The sequence below is a fragment of the Pezoporus flaviventris genome, unplaced genomic scaffold (assembly GCF_033815535.1).
Source record: "Pezoporus flaviventris isolate CSIRO_AGI_PZ_B2104156 unplaced genomic scaffold, CSIRO_AGI_Pfla_v1 ptg000020l, whole genome shotgun sequence".
Classification (NCBI taxonomy): Eukaryota; Metazoa; Chordata; class Aves; order Psittaciformes; family Psittacidae; genus Pezoporus; species Pezoporus flaviventris.
Genome location: NW_026892568.1, coordinates 5,831,408 through 5,858,454, shown reverse-complemented (window position 1 = coordinate 5,858,454; position 27,047 = coordinate 5,831,408). Strand labels below are relative to the sequence as shown.

The window sequence follows — 27,047 nt, the reverse complement described above, 5'->3', positions numbered from 1 at the left end:
ATGTATACAGAATATATTCTGTGTTTACATCTATTATATCCCTTTGATACTGCTTTTATCACTAAGAAAACTACAAACTAAAATGAAACCAGCTAGCAAAGCAGTTACCCTTGGTCCATTCGCTATCTTGCTTTCCAAAGAACAGGCACAGAAAACACATCTGGACAGCCTTTTTCCGTAGCTTTGCTGTCTGAGTCTCTAATTTGTGCTGTCACACAGTGTTCCAGATACAGGCATGTGGGTAAATCCTTTATCTAGACAGGAAACCTAGATCTGGAATTAAGGTTTTAAAGAACCTCTACTAATACCAGTTAAGCCTATAAGGCTCCATCAATAGGCCAAGCTTGTTTGGTGACTATTTTAATACTTAATTATGAATGAAGGCAGTTTGTTGCCTTTTCTGTCTGCAGGTAGTATCAGCGGGTCTGTTGCATGTGGGCTAAGATTAGCACATAGATACTAGGTTTTCTCAAGGTATTTAGCATCTTCCTAAAGCAGGTCAAAGTCACTGCTCTTTGGTTGCATCAGGCATGTTTGATGAAGCAACTTCCACTCCAAGACTCAATCCTGCAAATGGGATAGTTTTGGATTTTAATGGCTCTAGCATGATTATTGCACTGAGGCCAACATGGGGTGATGCGAGAAGAAAAAGGCAAGAAAATAATGTTCATGCAACAAATGTTAACAGCACCATTCCCAGCATTGTCTCCTTGCTGTGCCTACGTTCTTGGCATTCCGCTATTTGCCGCACCCACTTTATTCCTGTGCATCTTGGAGGTATATAGCGAGTCAGTTCTCCTACAGCTGTCAGGACACTCTTATGGCATTACATTTTCAGCTTGCAATAAAATTGATCAGGGCTATCTTGAGTTATCTACATCTATTCTACATTCCCCCAGCAGATTCTCTGCATTGTTTTCTATGGGAGGAAACCTTCTGTCTTGGTTCATACATCAGGCTGCTAATATACAACTTGGGTAGCACATGTATAGTGTTATGCTGTGTGAGCTGCAGCAATATAATGCAGAATCACAATGTGAAATTTTGAGCATCTTCAGCTGTGTTGAGTGAATCAAGGGTTTGCTTTGAGGAGCTAAAAGAAAAAGATCGCTGTAGTTCTTTGAAATCAGGAAATGCCCCTGAGGAAGAAAGGTGTTTCGTTACAGTTATTGTGCCAGGTGCCATTAAAAAATCATTGCAACGGACAATTCCATAAATTGGCAATTGTGGATTATAATTCATGATGACCACAGATCCTCATGTCTGAAGAGAATGGGCTTAGGAACAAAGGCTACAGAAAGGATGAAGGGAGTTGCCTTGGAGAGCTCTAGCCAGGGAGGTTTCCTCTGCCTGGGGTAGAGCAGAGATAGAGGCTGAGGCACATGGAATGCAGGTTCAGCCGCATCGTTGTAAAGAAATTGCTTAAGTGTTACAAGTTTGTCAAGGAGCTGATGGGCCTGTGAAACACCAGTGCTTGTGAAGCAAGGCCTTCCTCAAGGCCAGAGGTTCCTTCTGTTAGATCTGGGATGTGATGTCAGCTTCCAGCCACCACTAAGCAGTTCCTACTCATTCTCAACAATTACACCCACCCTGTTTTATCTTTGATAGTATCTGAAGTACTCAGATGTTGGGTTTTTCCTCTTGATTGATTAGATGCCTGGGAGAATTTGGTCTCATACAATTTTGCATCAAGCTAACATTACAAATTAAGGAACTGCAAGTTAAGGATCCCTTTTGTTCTCCATTCAAACTTGGGTTTTTCTTGTTGCAGTCTCTTCTGTACCAGAGAGATGATTTTTTTTTTTTTTTCTGGTCTCTTTGCGTCTTGCACTCTCACGAGACAGATCCTGCTGTAGCCGAATTTGCTCACAGTGCACAAAGAACAGGGAGACCACAAGGCTCCTTCTTTTACTACTCTGTCAGTTCACAAGCTTTTAACTTGTGTTTGCCAATAGAACAGATATGAATCAAAGCTCGAGCAAATATTTTCTGACTATGAACCCTCTCTAAATTCAATAGCTCTCCCAATAGTTTCTAGTTGCTCTTTTGTTTGAGGCAGAGGCCCCTGGGCTCTAATTTAAGCTCTGATGCTTAGTTTTCAAAACCACCTTTGAAGTTACATGTGTTGATGCTCTCAGCAAGTGGGAGTGAGAGGTCACTTCTTTCTTCCTTTGAATGAAAAGAAACAGTCTAGAATATCTTCCTGGTTATCATTTAGTTTCTTGCATCAGCCCTACAAAGAAGCACATTTACTGTGTACAGTAGCACCGAGATGGTGACTAAATCTAGGAATATATTAATAAGATCTCAATACATGCCAGAGTTGCTGTTGCACAGAGAAGTGTGTTACAACAACACATGCTGAGTTCATGCATTTGCTGTGACAATGCTAGGAAGTTAATCTTTAAATGACATAAAGTGGGAGCTCTGAGTCCTAATAATGGAGAAGTTTTCACAATAATTAAATGGCACTGCAAGGACACAGACATTCGTGGAGCAGAGTTTAGAGACTATGACAACATAAGAGATGTGCTATCACTAGGGTTTGTCTTCGTAACATTTGCACTAATGTAACTGCTGTTACTGATGTTAAACTTATGTTTATATTATCTGTAACTATTGTCTTTAGGCAGTACCATGGCATTAATAGGAATATTCCAAGCAGGAATTGCAAATCTTGAGTGGCTGTTTATACAAAACCAGTTTTTGATTAATATTGTGATTTATTGATAGCACAACCTGGACATTTATGTCTCCAGACTGCTCTGAGAAGTTTGGAAAGGCATCCAGAAGACATGCCAGACACCAAGATTTGTCTTACTCTTAGTTCTTAAAATACTCTGAGCTAATCTTAGATTATACTTTATCACCACAAACTCTCATAGAAAATCCAGGCTATTCCTAGACTACTAAAACCATCTGAAATTGATCCTCTAGCAAAACAATGTCTCTGTTGCCTTTTCCACCCTAGCTTACAGCTATGCAGGATTTCAGCCTTTGCTGCAGTGAAGCTGCCCACTATTTGCACAGTGAGTTGTGTATTTTTCTAATGCGTGAATGTGTTTGCAAGCTGGGGAGACATTCTACATTAATTGCTTTGCAAGCAAGTACATCTCAGCAGCTCCTTTATTGGGAATATCTTGCTCTGAGCACTTTGATCTCTGCTATTTGTAAAATGTGTTGCTTGTTTGATTTTCTAGGACTGCCCTTTTAAAGTCGGGCAGCTGCAGGCTCCTAAAGTAGCCATCATTCAACTGGCAGCTGTTGGCCGTGTCTGGCTGTTGAAGTCCAGCTAAAAGTAGCTGCTCTAGGTTTTCTGAGATGTTCTTTAACTTACAGAAGGCTTACTAAGAACTTCTAAATGCTCATTTTGAGGTCATACATGAAACCAGAGAGTCTGTAAGCCAATTACTGGGGGCTTGGAGGGGTCTTGGAATCTAGCTCTGATTTCATCAATCTTTGTGTCACCCTGGATGCATCACTTCTGCATCCTCAGAAAGAACATCTGAAACATCTGTAATATCCTCAACTCCTACAGCTCCAGTTCCCCACCCTTTCCAATTTTTGTGTGAAGTATTGGGAGAATTCACACTCTCCCCCAGCACCCAAATGTGGCAGTAAGTTAAAGCCCCTTAAATACAATGCTGTTAAGACAAGAAGAGGACCTTGCTAAGGGTTTTAACCAGAAATTTCATCCCAAAATAACCTCTCAGGAATCTTTATCGAGCATTTAGAATGTGAATGTTAGCAGGCAGTGTTTGCAGACCATGATTTCAAGCTGAATTGTACAAAGCAGTATATATACTCTGACGTTACTCTCATCTTGATATGGTCGGAACCATGACACCCTCTTGCAGAGTACAGCTAGGGAGATCAGCCTGTGTGGTGGCATGTGTAATAGAAGCAGGTTTAATTGGAGGCTGCAAATATGCATCTCAGTCTGCTTAAAAGAAAACATTATCTCTAAATTAGATGTAGTCTTGGTGCAGAATAATCCTAAATTTACAGGAACCCGGATGTGAATCCCGCGGCTTGTGTCTCAATTCTGTGTATTTGCTGTGCTCTCTATTCCAGTCCCCACATCTTTTTGTGGGTGGCAGAGTGGGGAGCAACTGGAGGAGAAAAACCCAGAAGTAACCCCTGTAACTGGCTCATCCTTTCACTATAAGCCCTTGTAAAAGCACTCAGGTCAGAACCAAGCTTTCCTCTTTAGAGCCAGGGGAAAGCTGCTTTTATTCCATAGCTTTATCAAGGAATCTGAACAACACCTTTACTGTGTGTTGTCATTAGCCTCTTTTCAAGCTCAAAGAACGTCAGGACGTCAGACAATTGCAGGTGCAATTTTAATTCTGCCCTTGTGTGGATTTTAATTGCAATGTGTGTTCACTGTTGTGTGTTTTTCCTGCAGCCTGGCTGCCTTAATCAGTGCTCAGAAGGATGCCAGTTGTCAAGTTATGTCTCTGCCGGGTGTATTCTTTGCTCTCCGAGTCTGATGAGCTCTGTACCCTCGGTGCCGGCTCAAACACCGTGTGAACAAGGCGGGGATTGTCAATGAATCCCTCCTTGCTAGGCTGCCTTGCTTTACAGATGAGCTAGGCATAAACCCTGCGCGGTTTCACCTCCGGAGCCCTGTACTAATGACCCCCTTCCCCGGGGATGACGGATACAGACTCCATGCTACCCGGGTATCTCGGCCGCTGCCTCTCCCCGCTCCCTTTCACACCTCCCCTCTTCTTTTCCCCGCGGCTACCCGTGCGCATGCGCGGGGCGGGCTGTGAGCGCGCAAGCGCCCCTCCCGCCTTGGGCGGTGCAATCGCGCCGAGCGCTGACACGGCTGCTCTCGCGAGAGTTGCTGCGGGAACGGCCGCGGCGGAGCAGGCGGCGGGCGGGGGGGGGCCCGCGGGACGGGGCCGTAGCGACAGCCGAGGCGGCGCTGGAGGGGCGGCCGGGCCGCGTGGGGCCGGGCAGGCGGCGAGCACCCTCGGGCGGGGCGGCGGCCCCCAGCGCTGCGCGGTGGTGAGTCCGTGTGTGTGTGTGTGTATAGAGGGCGGGCGGGGGGCCGCCGACCCTCAGCCCCCGCCCCGGTGCTCCGCGGGGAAGGGCCCTTCCCGGTGGGGGCCCGGCTCCTCTGCCCTCCGCGGGCCTTGCTGGAGCGGGTTAGGGGGGGACAGGCTGAGCCCCGGTGCCGCGGCCTGGGCCCCTGGGGTGTTCCGCCTCTCCCTGCTGTGCTCCGCAGGAGCCGCCTCAGCGTTGTCCCTGTTCCCCGCGGCTGTGGGCCCGCGCCCCGGCGGGCCCCGACCTTCCTGAGGCGCTTGTCGGGGTGCGGGTGCTGCGGGGCAGGGCTGCCCCGGGCGGGTGGGGGTTGGAGCAAGGGCCTGGGCTGGAGAGGCGTTATCTGCTGGGCGAGATTCGCCGGCTCTTGCACGGCTCCGTTCCGGGGATCCCGCGGACGGGTGTTGGTCTCGGGGCGCTTTTCCCGTCGCCGAGCGTGCATGGAAGTGGGAACTGTTCTTGGGGCTTATTTTTAATATTTTCCGGAAGAGTTCCGTAACTTCAGGCCGCTTCCAAAGGTTAAAAGGTTGTGAATACCCTGTAGGCAGGTTAGCATCCATCCCTTTCTTTCTCCAGAGACCTTCTGGGTCATGCTTGAGACGTGAGCTTTATGTTAAAGAGGGACATTTTTCTCTTTGCCACCTCTTCTGAACTTCCTGCTTGAGATGCAGCGTTGGTTGGGGGGGGGGATAAGGTTTAACGTGCCAATATAGTTTCAAATCATCTGTAGAAGACAAGGATGCAGTCTTGTTAACTCCCACAGCATCTGACTCAGACATCTCTTTATAACCTAAAGAGCAAAATACTCTGTAGCGCAGTTAATAACTGGGAGAGCAGTTCATAGATAAATATAGTGTTTAGGGAAGTTAACTCCTTGTTTCAGAAAATATTAAATGCCTGTGGTTGAGGGCCAGAATGTGCAGGCTCACAGATTGTTACTGTTCTTCAAACACTGCAGTGTTTGTAATCCATTTCTCTGGAAACTTTTTGGGTATTGGGAACTTGTGCCAAAAAAGAGACCTTTCCATTATCATTTCTTATGCTGATTATGTCATGTAGTAGTGCTTTAAGTATTTCATAATACCAGAAAGCTTGGAACAGTCAAAGCTGCTTTTACAGTTCAAAACAATCGTAATAAAAAAGGCAATAAATAATTTTTTGGCAGAGATAAAGTTTTCTATTACCTGATAAAATGATTTGATCTGATAAATATCATCTGTGCTTTGTGCTCTAGCATAGCTTTGTGCTATCTTGAGTTGTCCTCTGACAAGACGTGCTTAAGGAAGTTGAAATGTATTAACCCGGTAGATTAGGAGTGTTATTTAGGGTCCTGAATGTCTGGAGTTTATATGTTGATAATTTCTATTTTACCTCGTTCATTTCTTGTGTTTTACTTCCTTATTTGGCTAATGTGAATTAGTGCTCTGCCCTTACCAGTTTTTTCTTCCTATTCTTTTGTGTAGAGCCTGTCACTTAACACTTCTGCATCTCTTCCAGATGATGTATCCACACATTTTTTCTTTCCACCACCCTCTGTAATGTTTTGTCCTACAGCAGCTGATGAAGCCTGGGTCTGATTCTTTGCAAAATCTTCCACTGAAGGGATCTTCTTTCTTCCCTCGCTTTGGCTTTTCTAAACCGTCTGTTCTTCTGTTCCTGCCCATATCACTTTCCAGTGAAACGGTAGAGAGCAGTGAGAAAGCTCTCAGTTGCTAGAAAAAATGCTGTTTGTAAGACAGACAAAAAGCCTCCCTCTACCTGAGTGGCTTTTGAAATATCTGTTGAAAAGAACATGAGAATTGTTTCCTGTTGGCTGCCACAGGCAGGTTTGTATTTGTAATTACTTATAGCCCACCCTGAGCTGCAGCACTCTCTGGTAATCAGAATTTACTGGTAGCTGCATCTGCTGCCTTTGCTTCTCTCCCCCTTCCCAGATATTTTAAGAGCAAAGGAAGTATCTTGCCCCAAATCACAGTAAGGCAAGAGGTGAAAAACAGAGCAATCTCAGTCATTTCTCTAGTGAGATCATCTGATAATTCTTGTGGTGTGTGTTCATTGTGTTCATATTTTGCCTGTTAGTCCTTCATACTGGTCTGATTCCGTTTGAAGTCTGTGGGGCTGGGGTACACTGTAGTATTCACAGTGTGTTGTTTCTCTGCTGTCTGTCCACAGCAGATACCTCCAGCTGTGCTCTCAGTGGGGAGAGATGAGCACAAGCTGCTTCCTTGTAAGCTGATTTTTGTCCTTGTGCAGTTGGTTTGTATTTTAATAACTGTGTCTGACTGTCTATAATGACTTACATGAGTAGTGAAAAGCAAATGTTTTCTGAGCGGCTTCAAGGGAATTGATGTTCAACCTTTACCTTTTCTGACATGTGCTGTCTACGTATCTTGGCTTACTATTTTCAAAGCTTTTCCCTAATTTGCATGGAACTTCCCTGTCCAAACTGCAGCTACACTTTTGCCTAAAGTGATGGTTAAAGTTTGGTTCTATACTGCAGCTGCTGTTAGCTCTGGTACCTGGAAGCATCCCTCCTTTACATGCTGACAGTGTATATGATGGTGGTAGTAAAGTGAATGCTTGAAGAAAATTGTGTGATGAATCTCTTTCATCTTGAATTGTGCTGGAAAGCTTCCCAACATTGTGCTATTGCTAAGCTCGGGGAAATGCCAGTGTTCTTGGAAATGCTCTATCAGTTTCTCTAAGAAAGCTGAGCAGTAACTCCTTCTGTTAAAAAAATAATTCTTAGATGCTAATGCAGTGGCAATATTTGTGTATCCTAAAGAAATGAACATTTCCCAATTGGCAATAGTTTCTTTCTTTAACTGTGTCTTGAGAAGGTGCAGGAGGTGTAGAACAAATGTTTGCATTTTCCATTGTTTCACGCAGTTACTCATTTTGCTCCTTAATATTGCTCTAATAGCAGGGAATCATAAACACCATCAGTTAGAAAGACCAGAGGCCAGGTTGCAGAGATGCGAAGGTGAACACAGCTGGCAAAGAGAAAATGTTCCCGGTGAAGGAAAGCTATTGCTGCTGTTCGTATGAATGTGCTGTGGGTGTGGAAGACTGACATCAGGGCGATGCTTTTTCATCCGCACTGAAACTAAAATGAAGTATTTTCAAATCAACAGAATGTCGCAAAGGTGATGCACTTTTTGGGTTTAGTTATGCATGTTGCTCAAACTTGGATCCAGTAGATTTGTTTCCTATGGTTGCAGTAGCAGATTGTTCAGTTGGGATCTCTATGGCTGTTGACAGCCCTGTCAGTCTCACTGACAGTTCAGCAGCACTGTGTAGGAGTACCAGAGAGTACCAGAGAAAACCCCAATCCCTGCCCACATGGGGACTACACCGAGCTGGTCTTTTTTTGATCAAAGTAAATCCTGTACATACCTCTTCTCATCCTGCCAGCTTCCTGTGATGGAAATCTCCCTTCTGGGGTTTGCCTCCAGCTTCATTATTTGCTACGGGCAGCCGAAGGTTGGGCAAACACGGACTTTGTGGAACAGGAGCATGTTTATTGCTTCTCTGCATTTGTGTAAGGCAGGTTTCTCTCTGAGATTAGAGAATTCTCTTGCCATCTGCTGCCTTTGCTTGTGGCAGGGCTCCTTCTGGGCCGTAACCAGTGACTGAATTAGCAGGTGCGTGGGTTCACTGCTGGTTGTCACAGCTCTTCTGTCTTGAGTTGTCACTGACAGATACCAGCTCTCTGCTGGGCCTTCACAATAGCTTTGAACTTACAGACTTGATTTTCTCCTGATCCCGTACCTTCTCTGCTCTCCAGCATAGCTGGAGTTAGATTATATCCTTCCAATTCAAACCCATGATCAAGATTTAAGCCTTTCCAGTGGTTTCACTGTTCCTTGCTGGGTTTGATGTCATTCCTTCTCTGTGCTCCTAAGAGATAAACAAACATCTTGATTTTCATGCTGTGCATTTGAAGTGCTTTTAAAACGTTCTGTTGCCGAAGACACTGGAATTTTGGGATGGCTTCATGTTAGAGTGAGCACAAACTTTTGTCTCTGTGTAATATTATTTGAGGACGCTTTGGTGGGCATTTCAGTTCCAGGAAGGGTTTTTTAGAGCGGACCCCCAGAAGCGCTCTGTGCTTTGTGTCACTGTATTTAAATGAATGGGAAAAAAACCGAATCATTGCTGTCGGCTGCATCCTCACACCCGTCCTTCCCGGTGCAGGGTGCGGGCTGTTCCTCTCTTCAGCCGGCGGGGGCTGCCGGGGCTCGGTTCGGTGGCCGGGCTGTGCTGGGCTGATCAGAACCGCGAGGAGCGGGTGTCTGCCCGGGAGGGGCCGTCCCGTTGCCCTGTGCTCCCGGGGCTCGGCAGCCGGGCGGAGCGGCGCCGGCGGCGGGCCCTGCCAGCCCGGCTGCCCCGCGGGCACCACCGGGACGCTGCTGCCGCTGCCGCCGCCGCCCGGGGGCGAGGGCCCGCGGCTCCTCCCGAGGGCCGGGGCCGGCCGCGGAGCCGCCTCCCGCCCCCGGGGCAGTCGGAGCGGCCATTGGCCGCGGGACGTGTCACTCGGGGGAGCCGGGCCTGGGCGAGCGGCGGCGGGAGGAAGCGGCAGCCGCGCCGCGCCGGGCGGAGGGAGCGGCGCTGGGCGCGGCCCCGGCCATCGATCCGTGCCACTTCCCCTAATGGCTCGTCTCTTCCTCCTCCTCCCCCTCCCCTAGGGCGGATCGTCCCCCGGCCTCCCTGTATGTGAGAGACGGGGCCGGCGCCTCGGACGGAGCCGGGCCGCGGGAGGAGCGGAGGCTTCGGGGAGCGCTTCCTGCCCACCGCCCGCACCGCCGTGCGCGGCAGCCCCAGCATGGAAGCCATCGCCAAGTACGACTTCAAAGCCACCGCGGATGACGAGCTGAGCTTCAAACGGGGGGACATCCTTAAGGTAAGCGGCGGGCGAGGGCTCGGGAGTTCACTCCTTTGCCCCTGGGCTTTTCAGCTTCTCTTCCTGTCTGTAAGACCTGACCCTTTGGGTCCCCAGGGACCGCTGCCTCCTCTTCATAGGATACCTCAAGGTTTCCTCAATCCCAGCCTTATCTCTAAGAGCAGGAGCAGCAGTTTGGTGTCTGTGTTCATCGTGCATCCCAAAGTGTCTCATTTCTCTCTGTTCTAAGATTGGAATATCTGAAAACTTAAGTCGTAAACATGGTAGCAAATAAGCAGAAGTACAAACCGATCTCTACGCTGAATTCCCTTTGAAGAGAGGAAATCCCTTAAAGTGATCAAGATCAATTTAATATTCCTTTCCTTTGCTCCTGCCAGAGATTCCAGTAGCAAAGAACAGTGATTGGATTATTTCTCAGTAGATAATCTTTAGCATCAGGCTGTCAAATATTGGCACTGAGTTTTATCTTCAGTCCTGATGAGCTCCAGTGATAAGCTTGTGGCTGAATATTTAATGGATCAGTGCAGATGTAAGTGGATGCTGGAGTGCATTAGAGGAATTCTGGTCTATAGTTTTTTTTCAATATATCAAAGGCTTTTTAGGCTTCATCTTGGCTGTATTAAGGAATTTGATACATATTTGAATTTCTAAAGCTTTATTTAAAAAAACTGGGTGCAGAACAAGCGGAAAATTTTCTGTTTTGCGTAAAACCCCCAAGTGCTTTGACTTCAGTGAAGCAGAGCTCTGAGCTGTGTTGCTCCCAAGTCCTTAGAGCCATATTACAGAATGCTTTAATGGAGCTTCATTCAGAGTCAATATTTCCCCATAAGATGGGCTTTACCCTTCTGGTGTGATGTATTTTAAGCTGCTTCTTTCTCAAATGCTTTGAGTAGAAACAGTGTTGAGAGGTGCCTATCTGCGGATGTAATGCTGTAACTCTGTGTGTGCTGACAAATCAAGTCCTCAGACCTCAATGGGATTACTCATATGCACAAGATTTTTGCCAGGGAAGGGCTTGATTTTAACTGTTCCTTGAATATAAGTTGGAAAAAAACCAACCTTTATGGATAAACTTTTGCCTTTTATAACTGATATTTCAGTAATGTAATTGTGGCTTTGTTAAAAGGGCAGTAAAATGTGTGGCCATCAAGAGATACAGGTTGCAAAAATGTATCCCACCTTTGAGATAACTGCATCTCTGTATCTTACTCATGCCTGTCTCATACTTGGCCTAAAAAGACCTGTACACCTCAATTCCTCTGTTGTAAATGACCAGAATATTTCCTTTTGCTGCTTTTAAATATTTAAGACTGTTAGAGTTTTAGAAGCCTCTGTGATAATCTTGCATTTATTTTTCTTAACCTGAGCTGTATTTGCCTGTTTTGGGTTACTGCTGCCCTCAGCTTTCATAGTGTATTTGAGGTCAGTTTGTAGAACATTCTGAACAGGAAGGAAAACCTGAAGGATAATGAAATATGGTTTATTTTAAAGTGGATTCTTAATTATTTTGATCTAGTTTGGTTAGAAATTTACTGAAGTACATGAAAAAATATCTGGTAAAATTTGCATTCATTTAAAAGCATTTTCTTCTCTGAGAATTAAAGGAAAGTAACTTATTTTTTAGACTTTGGAAAGTTTAGTCTCTGCTAAAACTCTTACAACTACATACAGTGGCTGATGAGGTGTCCCTGCCCCTGGCAGGGGGATTGGAACTAGATGATCTTAAGGTCCTTTTCCACCCTCACTATTTTATGATTCTGTGATTATGTATTCCTGAGTCCTAGCACTTGATGTCATCCCACAGGTACACATTGTTCCTAGTGACAGAAACATGGTGTATGTACGGTGTTACGCTACAGTAGTAATTTCATTTTTCTAAAGAGAGGGGTTTTCCTACCCTACACAAACCCTAGGCTGAACACTTCCTCTTAGTGTTGATGAGCAGTTCTTCACACTGTATTTCAGCTCACGTTCTGAAAATGGTTGCAAACTTGACAGATTTCCTCCATAGAGGAGTAAACTGATTTATAGAAGTGGTGAACTGCTCAAGATTATCACTAAGGTCAGTGGAATGTCTTGAGAGTTTGAGGAATCCTTCAGCACTCAGCTGAGTCCTATGCAGCATGGTGAGGGTCACTGTCTGAAGCTGGCAAAGTTCAGACAAATAAGCCAAACCCAATTAGAATCGTTACAGTTCACTTTATTCAGGCTGACAAACCTCTGTGGGGCTTTGTCATTCTGAAAGTCTGGTTCACTTCAAGTGTGTTTCAAGTTGTGGAAATGAATTTCCCTCTGAAGTGTCAGATCTGTCTTGTTCATATTGTCTTCACAACTGAGAAATCTCAGGGTATCCCATTCATGTGCCTCATGTGAGCTGTCGTATGAAGGAGGTCAATCCTTCTGCCCTCAAATGAATTGGGAAGAGAAATAAATTTGTAACCTGTTGAATGCACCTCACATTCACTCTTACCTTTTGCTGTGGTGCACACATAACTCAGCATGTAGTGAGGACTTCCTTCAATCCAGACAGCTGTCTTAATGCACCTCAAGAAAGGCACATTAGTTTGGTGGCATCTATGATAGAATCATAGAATGAGACGGGTTGGAAAAGACCTTTACGATCATCAAGTTCAGCCTTTCCCCAGCACTGCCGAGGCCACCACTAACCCATGCCATTGAGGGCCTCATCTTCACAGTGTGTGAACACTTGCAGGGACAGTGACTCCAGCACTGCCATGCCTGAGCACCCTCTGGGGAAGGAATTGTTCCTCATCTCCATCTAAACCTGCCCTGGTGTATCTTGAGGCCATTTCCTCTTGTCCCATCCCTTGTTCCTTGGGAGCAGAGCCCAGCCCCCTTGTGGCTCCATCCTCCTGTCTGGCAGTTGTAGAGAGCAGTAAGGTCCCCCCTGGGCCTTTTCTTCTCCAGACTAACCACCACCAGTTCTTCATAAGAGGATGATGGCAAAGGGCTGTTCCATAGAAGATGTTATGCCTTAACTATGCGAAGGAAAGAACACAGTCTCTAACACTTTAATTCCCACTCCTCGGGCAGTCCATGTTTCTCTCTGTGGGGAGAGCAGGCAGAGATGCACACTGACTCTCTCTGACTTCTGCAGATAACTTGGCTATGATGTCATGGTGCCATTACTGCTGCATACCCACATACTCAGGGCTTGATTGAACAGCATTTGAACTGTAGCCATTAAGCTGGTTGTTAGTAATCTTGTGGCTGGTTTCCAAAAGTGAGTGAAGATTGTTGACCTTTGGCTTGCAATTGTAAAACAGCTGAGGGAAGAGGAAAAAGTTCTTGGCCTTTGCTTGTGTGGGCACTGCATGGCAAAAACTGTCTCTGTGCTTCTGAAACCATGGCAGTGCACTGGATCCCCCTACCCTGTTGTCCAGTGGTTCTGTAGCAGTGTGTGGTATTGCCATTCAGGAGGTGCAGGCTGACCTTTGAATGTTTGAAATACACTAAATACTACTTTTCCAGAGCAAGTAGAAGTTTCTGCTTCCTTCTGTATCTTCTGATTACAGCAGTGCTGCAGCTCTTAGATCACCACTGTTCTCATATTATGGTGGTTGCTTCCCAAATCTTGTTGATGACTGGCATCCCATTAGAGGAGTGAAGATGCCCTGTGCAAGTATTTAAATAAGTAAAAATAAAATGAAACTGAGGGATTCCTACTTGATTTACTTGGAATAGTCAATAGTTGCTATGATGCTTTTTCAGTCTTTTCCCCTTTCAATTGCTCTATTTATTGAAGTTGGGAGTCGCTAACTTCAGTCTCTATTTGTGACTCAGGTTTTATGTCCCCTAAAACTATTTGTAGCAGTTTCTGGTCTTGTTGGCCTTTGTGCTAACTGGCAAGTATCCAGACCTAAAGTGTGCTAATACTTGCTGGTGGTTTGGCAGGAGATGGGGGGGGGGGAGGGGGGAGGAGAGAAGAAAAATCATCATTCTTTGTCTCATCTCATCATCATTTCATTTCTCTATTCCTCCTACATCTAATCCAAAGAGTACAGTTAATACTGTGGTGCTTTGATAACCGTTTCTGCATGGTTAATGCAGAAGCACTGAACATACTCATGCATATCCTGAATGTTGTGGGGTTTTTAAAGAACTACAGACCACTGCTCCATTTCCTCTCTCTCTTTTTTCTGTCACAAGCTTGGGGCATAGCTGTAAAGTGATCTTCTGAAGAACTGAATAAGTTCCTGTTCCCAGTAGCTGTCAGCATAATGAATTCAGGGGCACTTACAGATAGTTTTTATATGGAAAATTGTTCAGGTGGTGGTTTAAAATAGAGGTCAGCATCTTTCGCTTTCAGGGTGCTCACTTTCGTGTGGCACACACAGACCAGCTTCCCTCTCTGCTAAAAGAAGGAATTCCTTGGTAGAATCTTGATCACTTGACAGTTCCATTCAGCAAAGTCATGGGGTTTTTCCCCTGCTCTACTTGCACACAGGACAGTCACTGCAGGCTCTGCTCACGTGCTTCTTTCCCACCAGCCTCTTCTTTCTGTCAGCCTTGAAGAGGATTAAGTGTTTGCAAACAGTTGATGCTGAGGTGGCATTTTTACTTCCTGCATGAAAACCATTTTTGTGTGACTGGATCCAGTGAAACAGTTTTTAATAGAGGGAGGAATCTGCTCCACAAGGGCAGCATGGTCTCCCTCCTTCTTCGTCCTTGGGCTTTGACTTCACCTGCATTACCTGTTATATCGTGCTAGAGAATGGAAATCTGTGGCTTGCTGTGGAGTACTGCACAGATTTCTTCTCTTTAGGGTGAAATTGTTTTTACTCTCATCCTTCTCTCCCTTCCTTGCACACTTCATCTTTCCCCTTTTTTCTGGAAGAGGATGGACTCAGGTGTGGGCTTGATTTTAGTATGTGAGAAACCATTTTCTGAGTTAAGGCAGATTGAAGCCCTGTGTGCTTTAGAGTGAAATAGGTCAAGTATTAGAAGGGGTTGCCCAGAGAAGTTGTGGAATCCCCATCCTTGGAGATACCAGTCAGGTCCCTGAGCAAGCTGATCTAATTAGACCTGTTCTGAGCAGGAGGGTGGACTGGGGGAGCTCTGGGGGTCCTTCCAACCTACATTATTCTGTGACTGAGCTGTGAGTGGTAGCTGTTGTTTGTGGTAGTTGATTTGCAGAAGTGTGCTTTGGTTGTGTTCCTTGGCTCACAGCCTTGGATAAAGATTGTATTTGTCATCAGTATGTGATCAATATTGCAGTCAAAGAACACAAACCTCAGATAATTACAGAGGCTCATAAAGACAAGTATAATTATCTTAAATGGAGTTAATTTGCCAGCCTGGCAGTTGGAGTTCTGTGTTAGGAAGAAATGCCTCCTGTAAGAGGTTGCATTCTTCTGGTCTACCCAGCTATGCAATGCCTATGTTTTTAGTACCAACTTCTCAAATACTGTTCCCCTGTGCATGATAATAACCTACAGAGAGAAGGTGGGATGTGTTTTATTAGTGAACTTCCCAGGGTTGTGGGAAGAACCTACCTAACCTCCACAAAGTGTGTTTGCCCAAGAAAGAACACACTCATGGTCTGTATTTCTAAAAGAGCTTGGACCTGCTTAGAGCAAGATTATATTGCTGAAGGTGTGTCTGTGCAGAAGACGTAAATAGGGAGTGTTCTCGACTGAAGGGCTTTGCAAGCAAGGAGTAAACACGTTCTCCCTTAAAAACAGCCTCTTTGTGTTTATTTAGAAGCTATTTGTGATGATTACTTAAACTTGTCACTGACAGCAGAGAGAAATAGGCCCTTGTGAGCTGTGTGCTGCTGGAGTTTGAGTGTCAAACAAAACACTGATTAAAGCTAGTCAGCCCAGCTCATTTATTGTATTGATTTAACATATATTGCACTCTGTTATAACCAGGAGAAATGATGCTCATCTAAAGCTCCAGCTGCCTTTTGCCAGTGTAATGGAAGTGCTGTAGCTCCAGCTTCTCTGCGAGGTCCATGTTGTGTTCTGCCCGGTGTGCCAGACCCCTGAGACGTGTTATCAGGGACATAATCAGCAGCTCAAGTTTTGCTTTGCTAAATGATTTATCTGCTTTGTTCAACATGTGTCAGACTGCAGCCAGTGTGATGGGCTTTTGGCTTTATTTACTGCCAGCACAGAAATGTCCTCTCCTCTCTGGTTCAGTGACACTTCTCTTATGATAACTCTATGGTGAGAATTTCAGGCCAATAAAATCAGATTTTCTGGGGGACATCCCAGGTGCTAATGGACCCACTTTAATTTTTATTATTATTTCAATTAAAATGGTAAAAGCTTGATCTCAGTTGGGGGAAGAAAAGAGGGATTATGTATAAAGGATTGAGAGTGTCATAAATGTAGTATTAATAGTTTTCCAGTTTCTGTGCAGAGCCCTGCTATTTGAGGGAGGAGGAGGGGTCCTGTTGGTAGTGAAATTCAGACTTTTCTGGTTTCTCATTATAATAAGGATTCAACTAAGCAAGAGGAGATAAGGAATCCAATTTGACTGTGCAGCTCAGCATAATGTAAGCAGGGAACTATATGACCCCTTGATTAAATCCCTTGTGCTTTCAAGTTGCCAGTGGCTACATACCAGAAATCAATAACTAAAGCCTAAACCTCAGGAACAAAATGCACTGGGTGAAACTAATTCTATTTCTTTGAAAATGAAAATGAAACATTAGCTCCCTAACAACACTGGAGCCAAAATCTTCCAATCTCCCACTGAGTAAAAAGGGAATATAATTTACCAAACCTGATGAATTTCACAAATAAATCTAGACCAAAGATAACATTAGGTCTTTCTCACAATTGCTGTGAGACTGAGCTGTTGGATTAATTTAAGGCCGTTATACTTCTGATGCCAGATTTTGCCATACTTGCTGGTTACCACTCAGTTAAAACCTTTTCTGTATTCTTAATTTATTTATGTAGGTCTTGAAAGGTTTGAAAAATCAAAGCTAGTTCTGGAACCATAACAATAAACAGCTTTAAATTACCCAGACACACCCCACTGCCTGCCTCCAACAAAATACATTTAAAGTCATTCATGAAACAGATGTCAGCAAAGGATTTGGCGACATTGATGAACTGGTTGAGGTGAGTTCTGTTTGAGTGTGACTGTGTATGTAGCATCACATTTCTCCTGGTCTGTGGTGTTGAACTGCAGAATGTCCTTTGGGTTTGTCAGCAGTGTTGTTAAAGCACCAAGCAGAGCTGTGAGGACTCTTGTCACCCCTCTGCTTACAGGTTTATGGGTATGTCTGCATTGCATGGTCAAGAGATGGGACTGTATCTTCTGTGATTATAGGCAAGCTAACTTCCAGGGAACTGGAGTGATGATCATCACATTATGGGATTCAGAACTAACATACTTGGCCTGTGCTTCATTCTGGGTTACAGGGAATATGATGCATTAATGTCTGGGCAGACTGCTCTGGAGGTCTGAATTAGCAGTGTGTAGCAAAGGATAAGCCTATTTCCCTTCTCCCTTCCTGTTGCTTTCACTCCCTTCTTTCAGTGCTGGTCGGATAAGTGCTGGACCAGGGAGATGAAGTTGTGGCTTGTGAACGTAGAGAAGTGACCAAAGAAATGCATTTGTTTTTCCTTTGATACCTGATCTTACGGACTTAGAAATGGAGCTTTTACACAAAAGTAAGCCATTTCACTAGGGCTCTAGTGAAAAGAGGTACCAGCTCTCAATGTTTTATTTAGCAAGTTAAGAAAGCTGCCTTTGATCTCTATCAGTTCCAGTTTACTCTGAAGATTCTGTTAAATTCAAAATGCAAATGAGTAGGTGAGTGTATGCATTCAGCATTTCTGCACAGATCAGCAAACTGTTACTGCAGGAGTTTGATACTCGAGTTCTTATCTGCAGCTTTATCCCACAGCTCTTCTTGCTCTTTCATTTCCTTTGCTGGCCCTGCAGTGGCAGTTAATGTTATCTCCCAAGTTGGGCAAACATCAGTGACTAGAATATACACAAGGAAGTAGAATGTGTTATTTTAGATGCTTTGGGCCTTGGGGAAGAAAAATGGGAGAATACTTTGTGCTATTTAGGTTTTTTTTTTTGCGTTACCTACCATGTGAGTTGTTCTTCCCCTCGAATAGCTGTATCTTTTGAGGTGTAACAGCAGCGTTGTTGATCTCAATCTGTCAAGCCTCAAGCTGCTCTTTCTTTGTCACGTTCTAGGCTCATGCCCTGGTGCTCAGTATTTAAAGCACTGCTCATGAGTGACACATGCCTTCAACTTTGAAGTCATCTTGTAACACCTCATAAGAGTAGGTGTTCAGATGGCATAGAAAACCGGTTGTGAAGCAGACTGTGGTGGAGCCTGAACTTGTTCCCGTGTCTTATATGCATGATTGGTGCCACCATCTGACAACTCAAGTGAGAATTGGTTTAACAAACTTAAGAATGTGTTTTCTCATGGTGACATGTGCTAAACACATGGGCTTGTACTGCTGAGCTCTAATAGAGCAAGAAGTGAACTGACATTCCCCAAAACTGCTCAAGATAATGATTTTGAGGATATTTATTCTGTTCCTGCACCCCAGATGCTATTCTGCAATACTTCCCTATTAGTTACTACATGCATCTGAAATTTGCATGTTAAGTGGTTGTGTTCATCGTTTCCCTCAGCCTGTTTCTCTCTTTACTTAAAGAATAGTGTTTTTCTATAGATACTCAATATAAGCCTATTTTAAAGATGTCTTGGAACACCAAAGAGGCTTTTTTCCCTTTCAGGAACCTGATCTTGGATCCTTCTGTCTCTGTTGGAGGTTGGGAAAACAGATAGTCCTGTTCTTGAAGATCCATCAAATCGATTAGGTTTTTGATCCCATGGGGGCAGGTCAGGTTGGTGACTGGAAGAAGGCAACAGTGAAGACAAGCTAGTTTTGTCTAGGAAGTACATTGTCAGCCTATGTAGAGTGATGAATTTATAATTGTGCTGTTCAAACCTTACTGATCTTCATAAACAAAATAGAGAAAGAGAATCCTTTGCAGAGTAGCTGTGTTCAGTGTGTACCTGCCTCATTTAGCTGCTTTGCATGTGTTCATGCCAGTGTGCACGCTCTGTCCTGAGCCGCCAGTTGGCTCCGCTGCAGCTGGGCCTGGTGCACAGAACAGAAAGCATTTCTTTCTGCAGTTCAGCTGAACTGTAATTATGCTGTTAGTCTCTAAAACCTCTGATTTAAATAATTTGTCTCTGGAATTCATGCTTGCTGCATTGAGCCAACCTACTTCTTGCTCTGACTTGTACTCAAACTGCACAGGTTTACAGGCGGAGGGAGGAAAAAAAGTGCTGCTGTTATGCAAAATTGTTTCCCTTGGGAGGAAAGGGGGGAATTCTGCATGAGTTATGTATGAGCCAGCAGGTTCCACTAATCCTAGCAGCTCTGCTGGTGCAGAAGACTTGTGGTCTAAGCTACTCAGCCCTCTGCTTTGTGAGAAACTCGCACAACATTCAAACCTCCTGCAACTGGTGCTGAGCTCCAGTGCAGTTAAATTTTGAGTGTTCTTTTGTTCCCTACACTTCTTTAGCATAAATATGAAAATGAGGTTTTAACCGTTTCATCTGGCTTCTGCTTTCTGCTTTTAACAGTTGATTATGGTCTGCTTGGAAAGAGCTATGCTTAGGTTCCAGCCTTAAGTGAGTTTATTTCAGAATACTAGGAGGGATTTTAAGCTGCATCTTTCACTGGTTCCTCTGGAAAATCTTCCCCTTTGACTTAAGAGCTACTTATTTCCCTCACCTCCTGTTCACATCTTGGGCTCTGATCTTTACTACTACTTGAAGCATAACTAGTAAGGGGAAACTCCAAGTGTCTTGGTGGGGGCAGAGAGGGAAGGCCGAAGTTCTCAGTGTGTCCTACAGTTGCAGAGGAAGGGAAGAAATGAGGAGGAGGTGCAGCCATAAAGGAGGGAAGTACAGTGAAACTTTCACAGGTGAAATTTGGCATTTAAAATGTTGGTTTTCCCAACCTTGCCTTCAAACACTACTTTGGTTTTGGTGAGAGGAATGTCAGCATGATAAACATGCTTTGTTCAGGCAGTATCAGGAGAACTTGTATGGATATTCCACAGCTGAATGTTTTGTTTCTGTACTGTTTTGCATGTCCTTGAAGAATACTTTGTTAAGATGAACCCTGGAAGTGATAAAGCCTGGGCTGGCAGTTCAGGCTCTCTTCTGAGTGCTGGAATGAAGGAAGCAGAAGTTGCTTTTACTTCCTCCTTGCCTTCACTTCTGTCCTTATTTCTCAAGATATATTTTGCACTGATGCCTCTTTCTGACCTCTAATGAAACTACAGCTTGTCAAAAACTAATGTTTTGAGCATTTGTACCAGGGTGCTTAAACCTTCTTCCGGCATCAAACCATATTGACAGTTCCTTACTCCTTAGCAGGAAGTGATGCATCCTTCATTTTCTTTTCCTGAAAATTGCCTTTTAGGTTGAGAGTGTAACTTGCTCTGTGGCAGGATGGGTGAAGACTGTTGGGACTCTACCTAGGAAGACACAGGTTAAAAATAACTCTCTTCACAGGGTCAGAAAAAACAGTGCTAACCAAAGTGCTTATAGTTGACCCAGCTTCCACCCTTCCTTCACAGCTTGATATGTCTGGACATCTTGCAAGCTGTTACCTCCCCTCAGTTTATTTAGGTAATGTAAAAAGGAAGAGCATAGGTAAAAAGAGGCTTCTGATGTTTCTGTAAACTTGCTTGAACTTTCTTTTCCATGGAGAGCTTGGGTTTCATTCCACCCGCCTCTGTTTGGATTACAAACATGTGTGAGATGCTGCAGGAAGATTAGAGATGCTGTTGGTGCTGTTTGCATCAGGAGTAATAAGTTTCCCCTAACGATTATTTGTTGAGAAGAAAAATGATTTTTAACTTTCAAAAAAGCTGAAGTTACTAAATATATTTTGAGAAAAGAGGTGCTCTGCAGCCTGGCCAGCACTGAAACCCAGCCAGTGACTTGCATGAGCTGCACGTTAGTGTACTGTGGCCACGTCTGAGGGTGCAGTTGTAGATCCTTCTGGCCTCCCTAGCTTCAAGTCCTCACAAAGCAAATATGGTTCTACCTCTTTCTTAGTTTGCTGTGAATCTAACAGGGTTTAGGTGGTTTTGTTCAGGATTGCAGTCCAAAGTGAGAAATCTCGCAATTCCAATGAAACTCTTGCACACCTTTTATTCCCTCAGTCATGGTCACTAAAACTCCTAGCTCACCAACTGGGAGGAGGCTTGAGGGGCATCACCCAAATGAGTGAACCTAACTCCTGTGTCCTAGTGGAGGAAGAAGGAACACTGCTGGAGTGTGCTTGGTTTTGGCAATGGTTTGCAGCACTCTCATAGACAGGTCTGAACTGACCCTTTATGTGGCCCTTGTACCATGTTGTCAACTACCAGTATTAGCCAACTTTCTTCTACTTGCTGTTCATTGCCATGAATAACATTAAGTTTATTATACCTTTATGATGGATTAATGCTTTAGACATTCTCCTGTGATAGTAAATTCTACCCTTCATAATGTTAAAATACTGTCCTTTGTTATCTGAGAGCACTTCCATGTGAAGTGCACTATATACCATTTTCATGATTAAACATAATAGAAAGCTCTTTACACGTATCATAGAATGTTTTGGGTTTGAAAGGGACCTTAAAGATCATCTAGTTCCAACCCCCTGCCATGGGCAGGGTCGCCCTCCTCTGTTCTTATTTGAATATCTGTACTTATTCGCCATTAGAGACTGGGCTAGATGGACCCCTGGAGTGCTGGCTGTTTGGGATGAGACATTTAGCACTGGGCATCATCATCATCCTTGTAGAAGGTCTTGGCTTCCCATAGGCAGGCTTTAGTGCCTTTCTCAGCTGGAGGCTATACCTGGACTATTATGTTTTAGCAGCCACTGATGGTCACACCTTCTGTGTATCTTTCTAAACCCATTTTGAGTCATCTGTATGTGATAACATTAAATTCTCATCAAGTAAATGTGTACTGTGTGGAAAAAAGTGATTCCCTTTGTCGGTTTGAAACATCCTACCTGGTAATGTTACTGACTTCCCCCCTGCTTCTGTCTTCCTCCCCTTGCAAGAGATAGCAAGAAAACATCTCTTCCTGTACTGAGAGGAATATGTTTGCAAATGTCCTCTTGTGTCTGCTATCCTATAGTGGATAAACCATCCCATACTTGCTTTATCTTTGTTCCTTTCTCAACTGCTTTAGTTCATTTTGGTATTTCTTGAGGTGGGTTGAGTGTAGGTACTTACAGAATTCAGAGCCTGACACAGAACAGATCTACAGAGTCAAAATCATTGGGTTCTTTCATATGGAATATTATGTTTTCAGATTACTGCCCGCATGATTCTGGGATATTTGCTGAGGAGTTGGTTTAAAGCATAGCTTCATATAGTTACAGCTTGGGGGGGGGGGGGTTGGCTGTGTTTTTCCTCATGCATGTTATTTCACATGTTGTATTCAATCTGACATTTATCACTTGGTCTTTTAGTACTAAGTTATCCATGCAACTCATGAATTTTAAGGTTTGAGTATGTCTTGGTGAACTTTGCCACTTCTCTGTCAGCTTTTCAGCTCACTGGTGAAGCTGTTGAGCAGCGCAGCCTCTCCTGGGATCCCTGTGGTACAAGCCTTCCTCCGCTGTGGACACTGACCCCTTGCTTTCCATGTTAACCTTCTATCAAGCCACTGAGCAGAGGGGGTCCTGTGTTATTAATGAGTGTGTTTGTGAGATGAGTAGCCAAAACCATGAGTTGTTCTTTTGAAATTAAGCAATCCACATAAACCCAAGAAAAGTTCAAGTCTTGGCCTTGCAACTCTTCTAGTTTCTCTCAATCAGTGATTCATCTGCCTTCTACATGGAGTTACATTTTTGTTCTCTCTTGCCACTGATTAAATGGAGCTCTGAGGTGGAGATGCTTTTTGCTTTATAGCTTTGCCAGAAGAGCACAGCTTCCAAACAGCTGCTTGACAGTCAGCTGAACTGAAGAGCTGCATTCCAGGGAGGCTTTATGGCTGCACACTGGCTATATTGCTGCAGACCAGCTAGGACCAGCTGGCATCTGTCATAGTGCAAGATATGTATTTGATACCTGCCGATAAGGTCTGATCCTGGTTTGTGAGCATGCGTGAGGTGGCTTCACTTATTGAAGTCTTCTTGGAACTCCACTTTTGGGAAGGTTTTTGAATGCATCCGTAGCTAACACATGGCCTAAAATCCTATTTGGTTGTGTAGGAACGATTGACCCTTGGTCAGGGCCCTGGAGGGAGTTTTGTGTGGTCAAGGCATTGATCTCCCGATTGGAATCTTCCAGTAAGGGATGGTTTCAGTGCCTTAGCTTTTACTGAGACTACAGTGGAGATACTGTGCTGCTGTAATGTACTTGGGAGCTTAAAATTAGTCTGTGGTCAAATAATATACCCCAGGGTGTGAGTGACCTGCATTCTGATATCCCTTCCAGGTTACAACTGTGGAGCCTGAACGAATTCTATTCTTGTTTTAATTTGTTCTTGACCTGGAACAGTTCCTTCTAATTGGAGCCACTAATTAGGAGATGGTTTGAGTTATCTCTGAGCTTTTCCATAAAGAATTTGGTGCCTCAGCTGCCTTGATTCCAGGATTCTGGAGCAAGTTACTGCTTTTGGCATTTAAAATCTGCATTTCTGCATTATTCATGTTAAAGAACCTCTTGGGTTTTCTTTTTTGCCTGTTAGCTAAGAAAGCACCTATAGACTTTTCCTGTAGAGACTGATGGTGTTTCTAATAGTATGTTATATTAATAAAAAAGGAAGAAAAGAGAGAAAGAAAAAGAAGCATGTATCAGTACTTACTTATCAGGTTTATGTTTCTCTGTTCCTCTGAGGTATTGTAGGTAGTGCATCTATTTTAAATTATGCCTGTATTAGTGTACTGGCTTTTTACCTACCCCTGAGTAACTTAGGACAAGTGTTTCTTTTCACAACCATATGATAGTGAATTACAATGCCTACTTTTGGCTCAGTCTCATAAGTACACGCAGTTCTCCTACTGTAACTTGGTGTGAGCAAATTCTATTTGAGCCTTTTAGTTTCCTTTCATGGACAGAATTGTACATGGACTGAAGCTATTTTATTAGCTCTGAAGTGAAAGAGGAACTTCATAACATAAGGGGAATTTTTTAAAGCATCTCTTCAATGTGCAGATGTTCTGTTCTCCCCCTTCTCTTTTTATGCTGCTCATTTTCCCCTCTCTCTTCCCCTGTAGTGTGTAATTCAGTAGTTTCCTCTCAGTACGCCCCCACAGCTGTGGGCTTGGGCTTTTTCTGGGGTCGAATGCAAGTTAAACTTGCTTTTTAGTTCTTGGGCTGTGTACTTCCCCAGTTTAAGTCAGAGTAGGAACACGTTGTGACACTGGAATGAGTCCATGTTCCAGACCATCAGGCAGCTCTGGGGTCCTAACTGCATGGTGGGCATCCCCTTCTTTTCCAAAAGAGGAGGTTATTGGTATCTTTTCACTTTTTGCCGTTCATAATGACTTCTGGCATTCCATATGGGCTTCTGTTGGGGGTTAGACGTAGTTGGGATAGCTTTCCTTGTTTAAAAGAATGAGCCTTATTCTTCAGCATCTGATTCCTTGTGTATGGTTCAGCTGGCTGGCCTTCTCTCCAGCTCCTCAGTCTAGCATTAGTTATCAAAGCAGGTTCTTTTTCAGTCTATTTGTACAGGCTCTGGTGGGGTGTGTGGTCTTCTTTTCTCTTTGAAAGGCCAATCTTTCCTGGTTTGCCAGAAGTTGTGGGGCTTTTTATGGTTAAATTGAGGCCACTGGAGTACTGTGTTTTGTTATTCCAGCTTTGTGAGTACAGAGTTGTGGGTGTTTCATTCTATAGACTGCTGGTTGTCCAGAAATTGCACCAGAATCCTATGATGAGTTTGGAGGAGAAAGAAAAACGGATTAGTGTTGGAATGAACCAACACTTTTCACTAAGGCCTGTTGTGACCAAAAGTAGGCTGAACTTCAATGTCATTAAAAGATTCTGGGATATAATAGTTCATTATTCCACTGCAGAGTGAAAACAATCATACAGTTCTTCTTAAAGTTAGGGTGAATTAAAGATCAACATGAGACCTGAGTACTCCAACCCCAGTGTGTGTGTTTATAGAATTTGGTGTATTTCCCTATTGAGGTTTATGTATGCAAAGGGCACGAGTCACTGGAGAAGCTTTGTGCAGGAGGGGTTGGTGTGTCTGGCCGCTGGGGAAAAGCTGGGAGGGGGATGGATGGATGGATGGATGGATGGATGGATGGATGGATGGATGGATGGATGGAGTGTATCACCCAAGTCTTCCTAATAAAATGAAGAATATTAACATACAAGTTATATCCCTCATGAGTTAAGGAAACCTGGAAAAGAAATGAAGGGATTAGATCTGAAACCAGTGCTTGGGCGCTTTTAGCATGGTGATGGGGCATAGGCAGTTGGTGCAGTTTCCTTTTACAGGCTTTTAATATTGTTAGAAACATTTATCAAAACCTGGGAAGAAGAGCTGTGGTTAAATATACTTTCACAAAGGTTATTTAGGTGCTAAATCCACTGAAGTCCCTGTTTTTGTTTCTTTGCCTTTTTTTTGGGTTGTTTTTTTGATCCCAGAAGTCGGAAACTGGAGTGTACCTGATGTCTTTGGCTCACAATGGTCCTTAAGTACATCTGTTATTTGCAGTGTTTTTTTCTCTTAGTAGAGCTTGACCAGGTGGAAATGACCTCCAGTGGTGGCTTGGACAGTGTGTAGGAATGGACTGTTTGAACTGCCATTGAACTTCAGGTTCTTAGTGCGACCAGCAGGATCCTGGTTGTTGGCTGATTGTTTTGTTACCTTCTCTAAAGCCAACCAGGTTGGGTGTGTTTTGTTTGGTGTTCTGTGTTTTAAAGTGTGGCTGATGCCCTGCTGGGAGCTGGGTTGAAACTTGGGTGCAAGGAAATGGCAGTGAGCCATCTCAGGCCTTTAAAAGCAAGTCCCCTGCAAACCTTTTTTCATTAAAGGGCCTCTCTTACCCTCTCTTTCTCCCTTATTCAGTGTAGTGTGGGCAGGAAAATCACTGGTGCTAATGTAATGTTTTACAGTAAAGCTTCATCTCATTTCTTCTTGTTCGACTCTGTTTCATTTCATGTACTGTGAAACGTTTTTAAGTGGGTATAATGTTCTAGAGCCCATTCTTCAAACTGCCCTCAGTGTGCTTAGTTTGATACCACACTTCTGCTCTCACTGCAAGACCTCTCGGTGTGCTTTGCATTATGCAAAGGTGGCAGGAATGAGTCAGATGATGTTCAGGGTTCTGATCAGAAACCATTTGCAAGTGTCTTCCTCTTGTGTCTGTGTGCGTGTCCCACTAGAGAGGAAGTCTGAGCAGCTTTGCAGTTACTGGAAAACAAGAAGAGTTCCTGTCTCTCTTCATATCCTCACTGTGAAGATCAGCCAAACCAAGTACCTGTACATTTCCTCTCCAATTTAAGATGTTGCTAGACATAAATCAGTAAAAGCAGATTAAATAAGCTATAGCCATCAAAAATACACTAATTAAAAGCATCACCCTGCCCCTAACAAATCTCTGATGAATATAGTTGCAGTCCTTAGTGCTACGTTAGTATTTAGGTGCCTTAAATGGTGGGGTTTATACTGTGGAAATCTGAGCTCTTGTGTCACTAATGCTGTTAGTTGTATGCACTGGAATTGCCTTGATTTGTACAGGGCAAGATAAGCTTCATTGGTTTCTCTTGAAATCTCAGTGCTGATTTATAACTGAATTTATAATCTCATTATGAAAGTGTCTTGGTTTAAGCAAGGGTTTGTTTACATGCAGGTAGGTTAAGATTCTGATAGAAAAAAATGACCTGAAGTTCCACTGCTGTTGGTTTTGCTGTCCTTTCTATGTGGACAAAATTGAATGACCAGCCCTGTAGAACTGATGTGATCAGGTCTCCCCTTCTGGCTTTTGTCAGTGAACCGCCCCAAAATGAAATGGGGGAAAAGTGCACATCTGCTTGTCCTCCCCACAAAGGACAGTTACAGTTAACATTTCAAGTGCACAGATAGGAGGTCAGG

General features: G+C 44.0%; 1 protein-coding gene across 2 annotated transcripts in view; it reads left to right on the top strand.

Annotated features, from left to right (window-relative positions):
- Window positions 1-27,047, top strand: part of GRB2 (growth factor receptor bound protein 2) — a 58,642-nt gene that overhangs the window by 3,360 nt on the left and 28,235 nt on the right. Inside the window, exons 1-2 of one of the 2 annotated variants that reach the window (XM_061455544.1) lie at window positions 4,863-5,016; window positions 9,741-9,955. In XM_061455544.1, the coding sequence (XP_061311528.1) occupies window positions 9,878-9,955 (78 nt within the window). In that variant the 5' untranslated portion in view covers window positions 4,863-5,016; window positions 9,741-9,877. Of the gene's footprint in view, window positions 1-4,862; window positions 5,017-9,740; window positions 9,956-27,047 lie in introns of those variants that run through there. The other variant, XM_061455545.1, reaches the window with a different exon arrangement.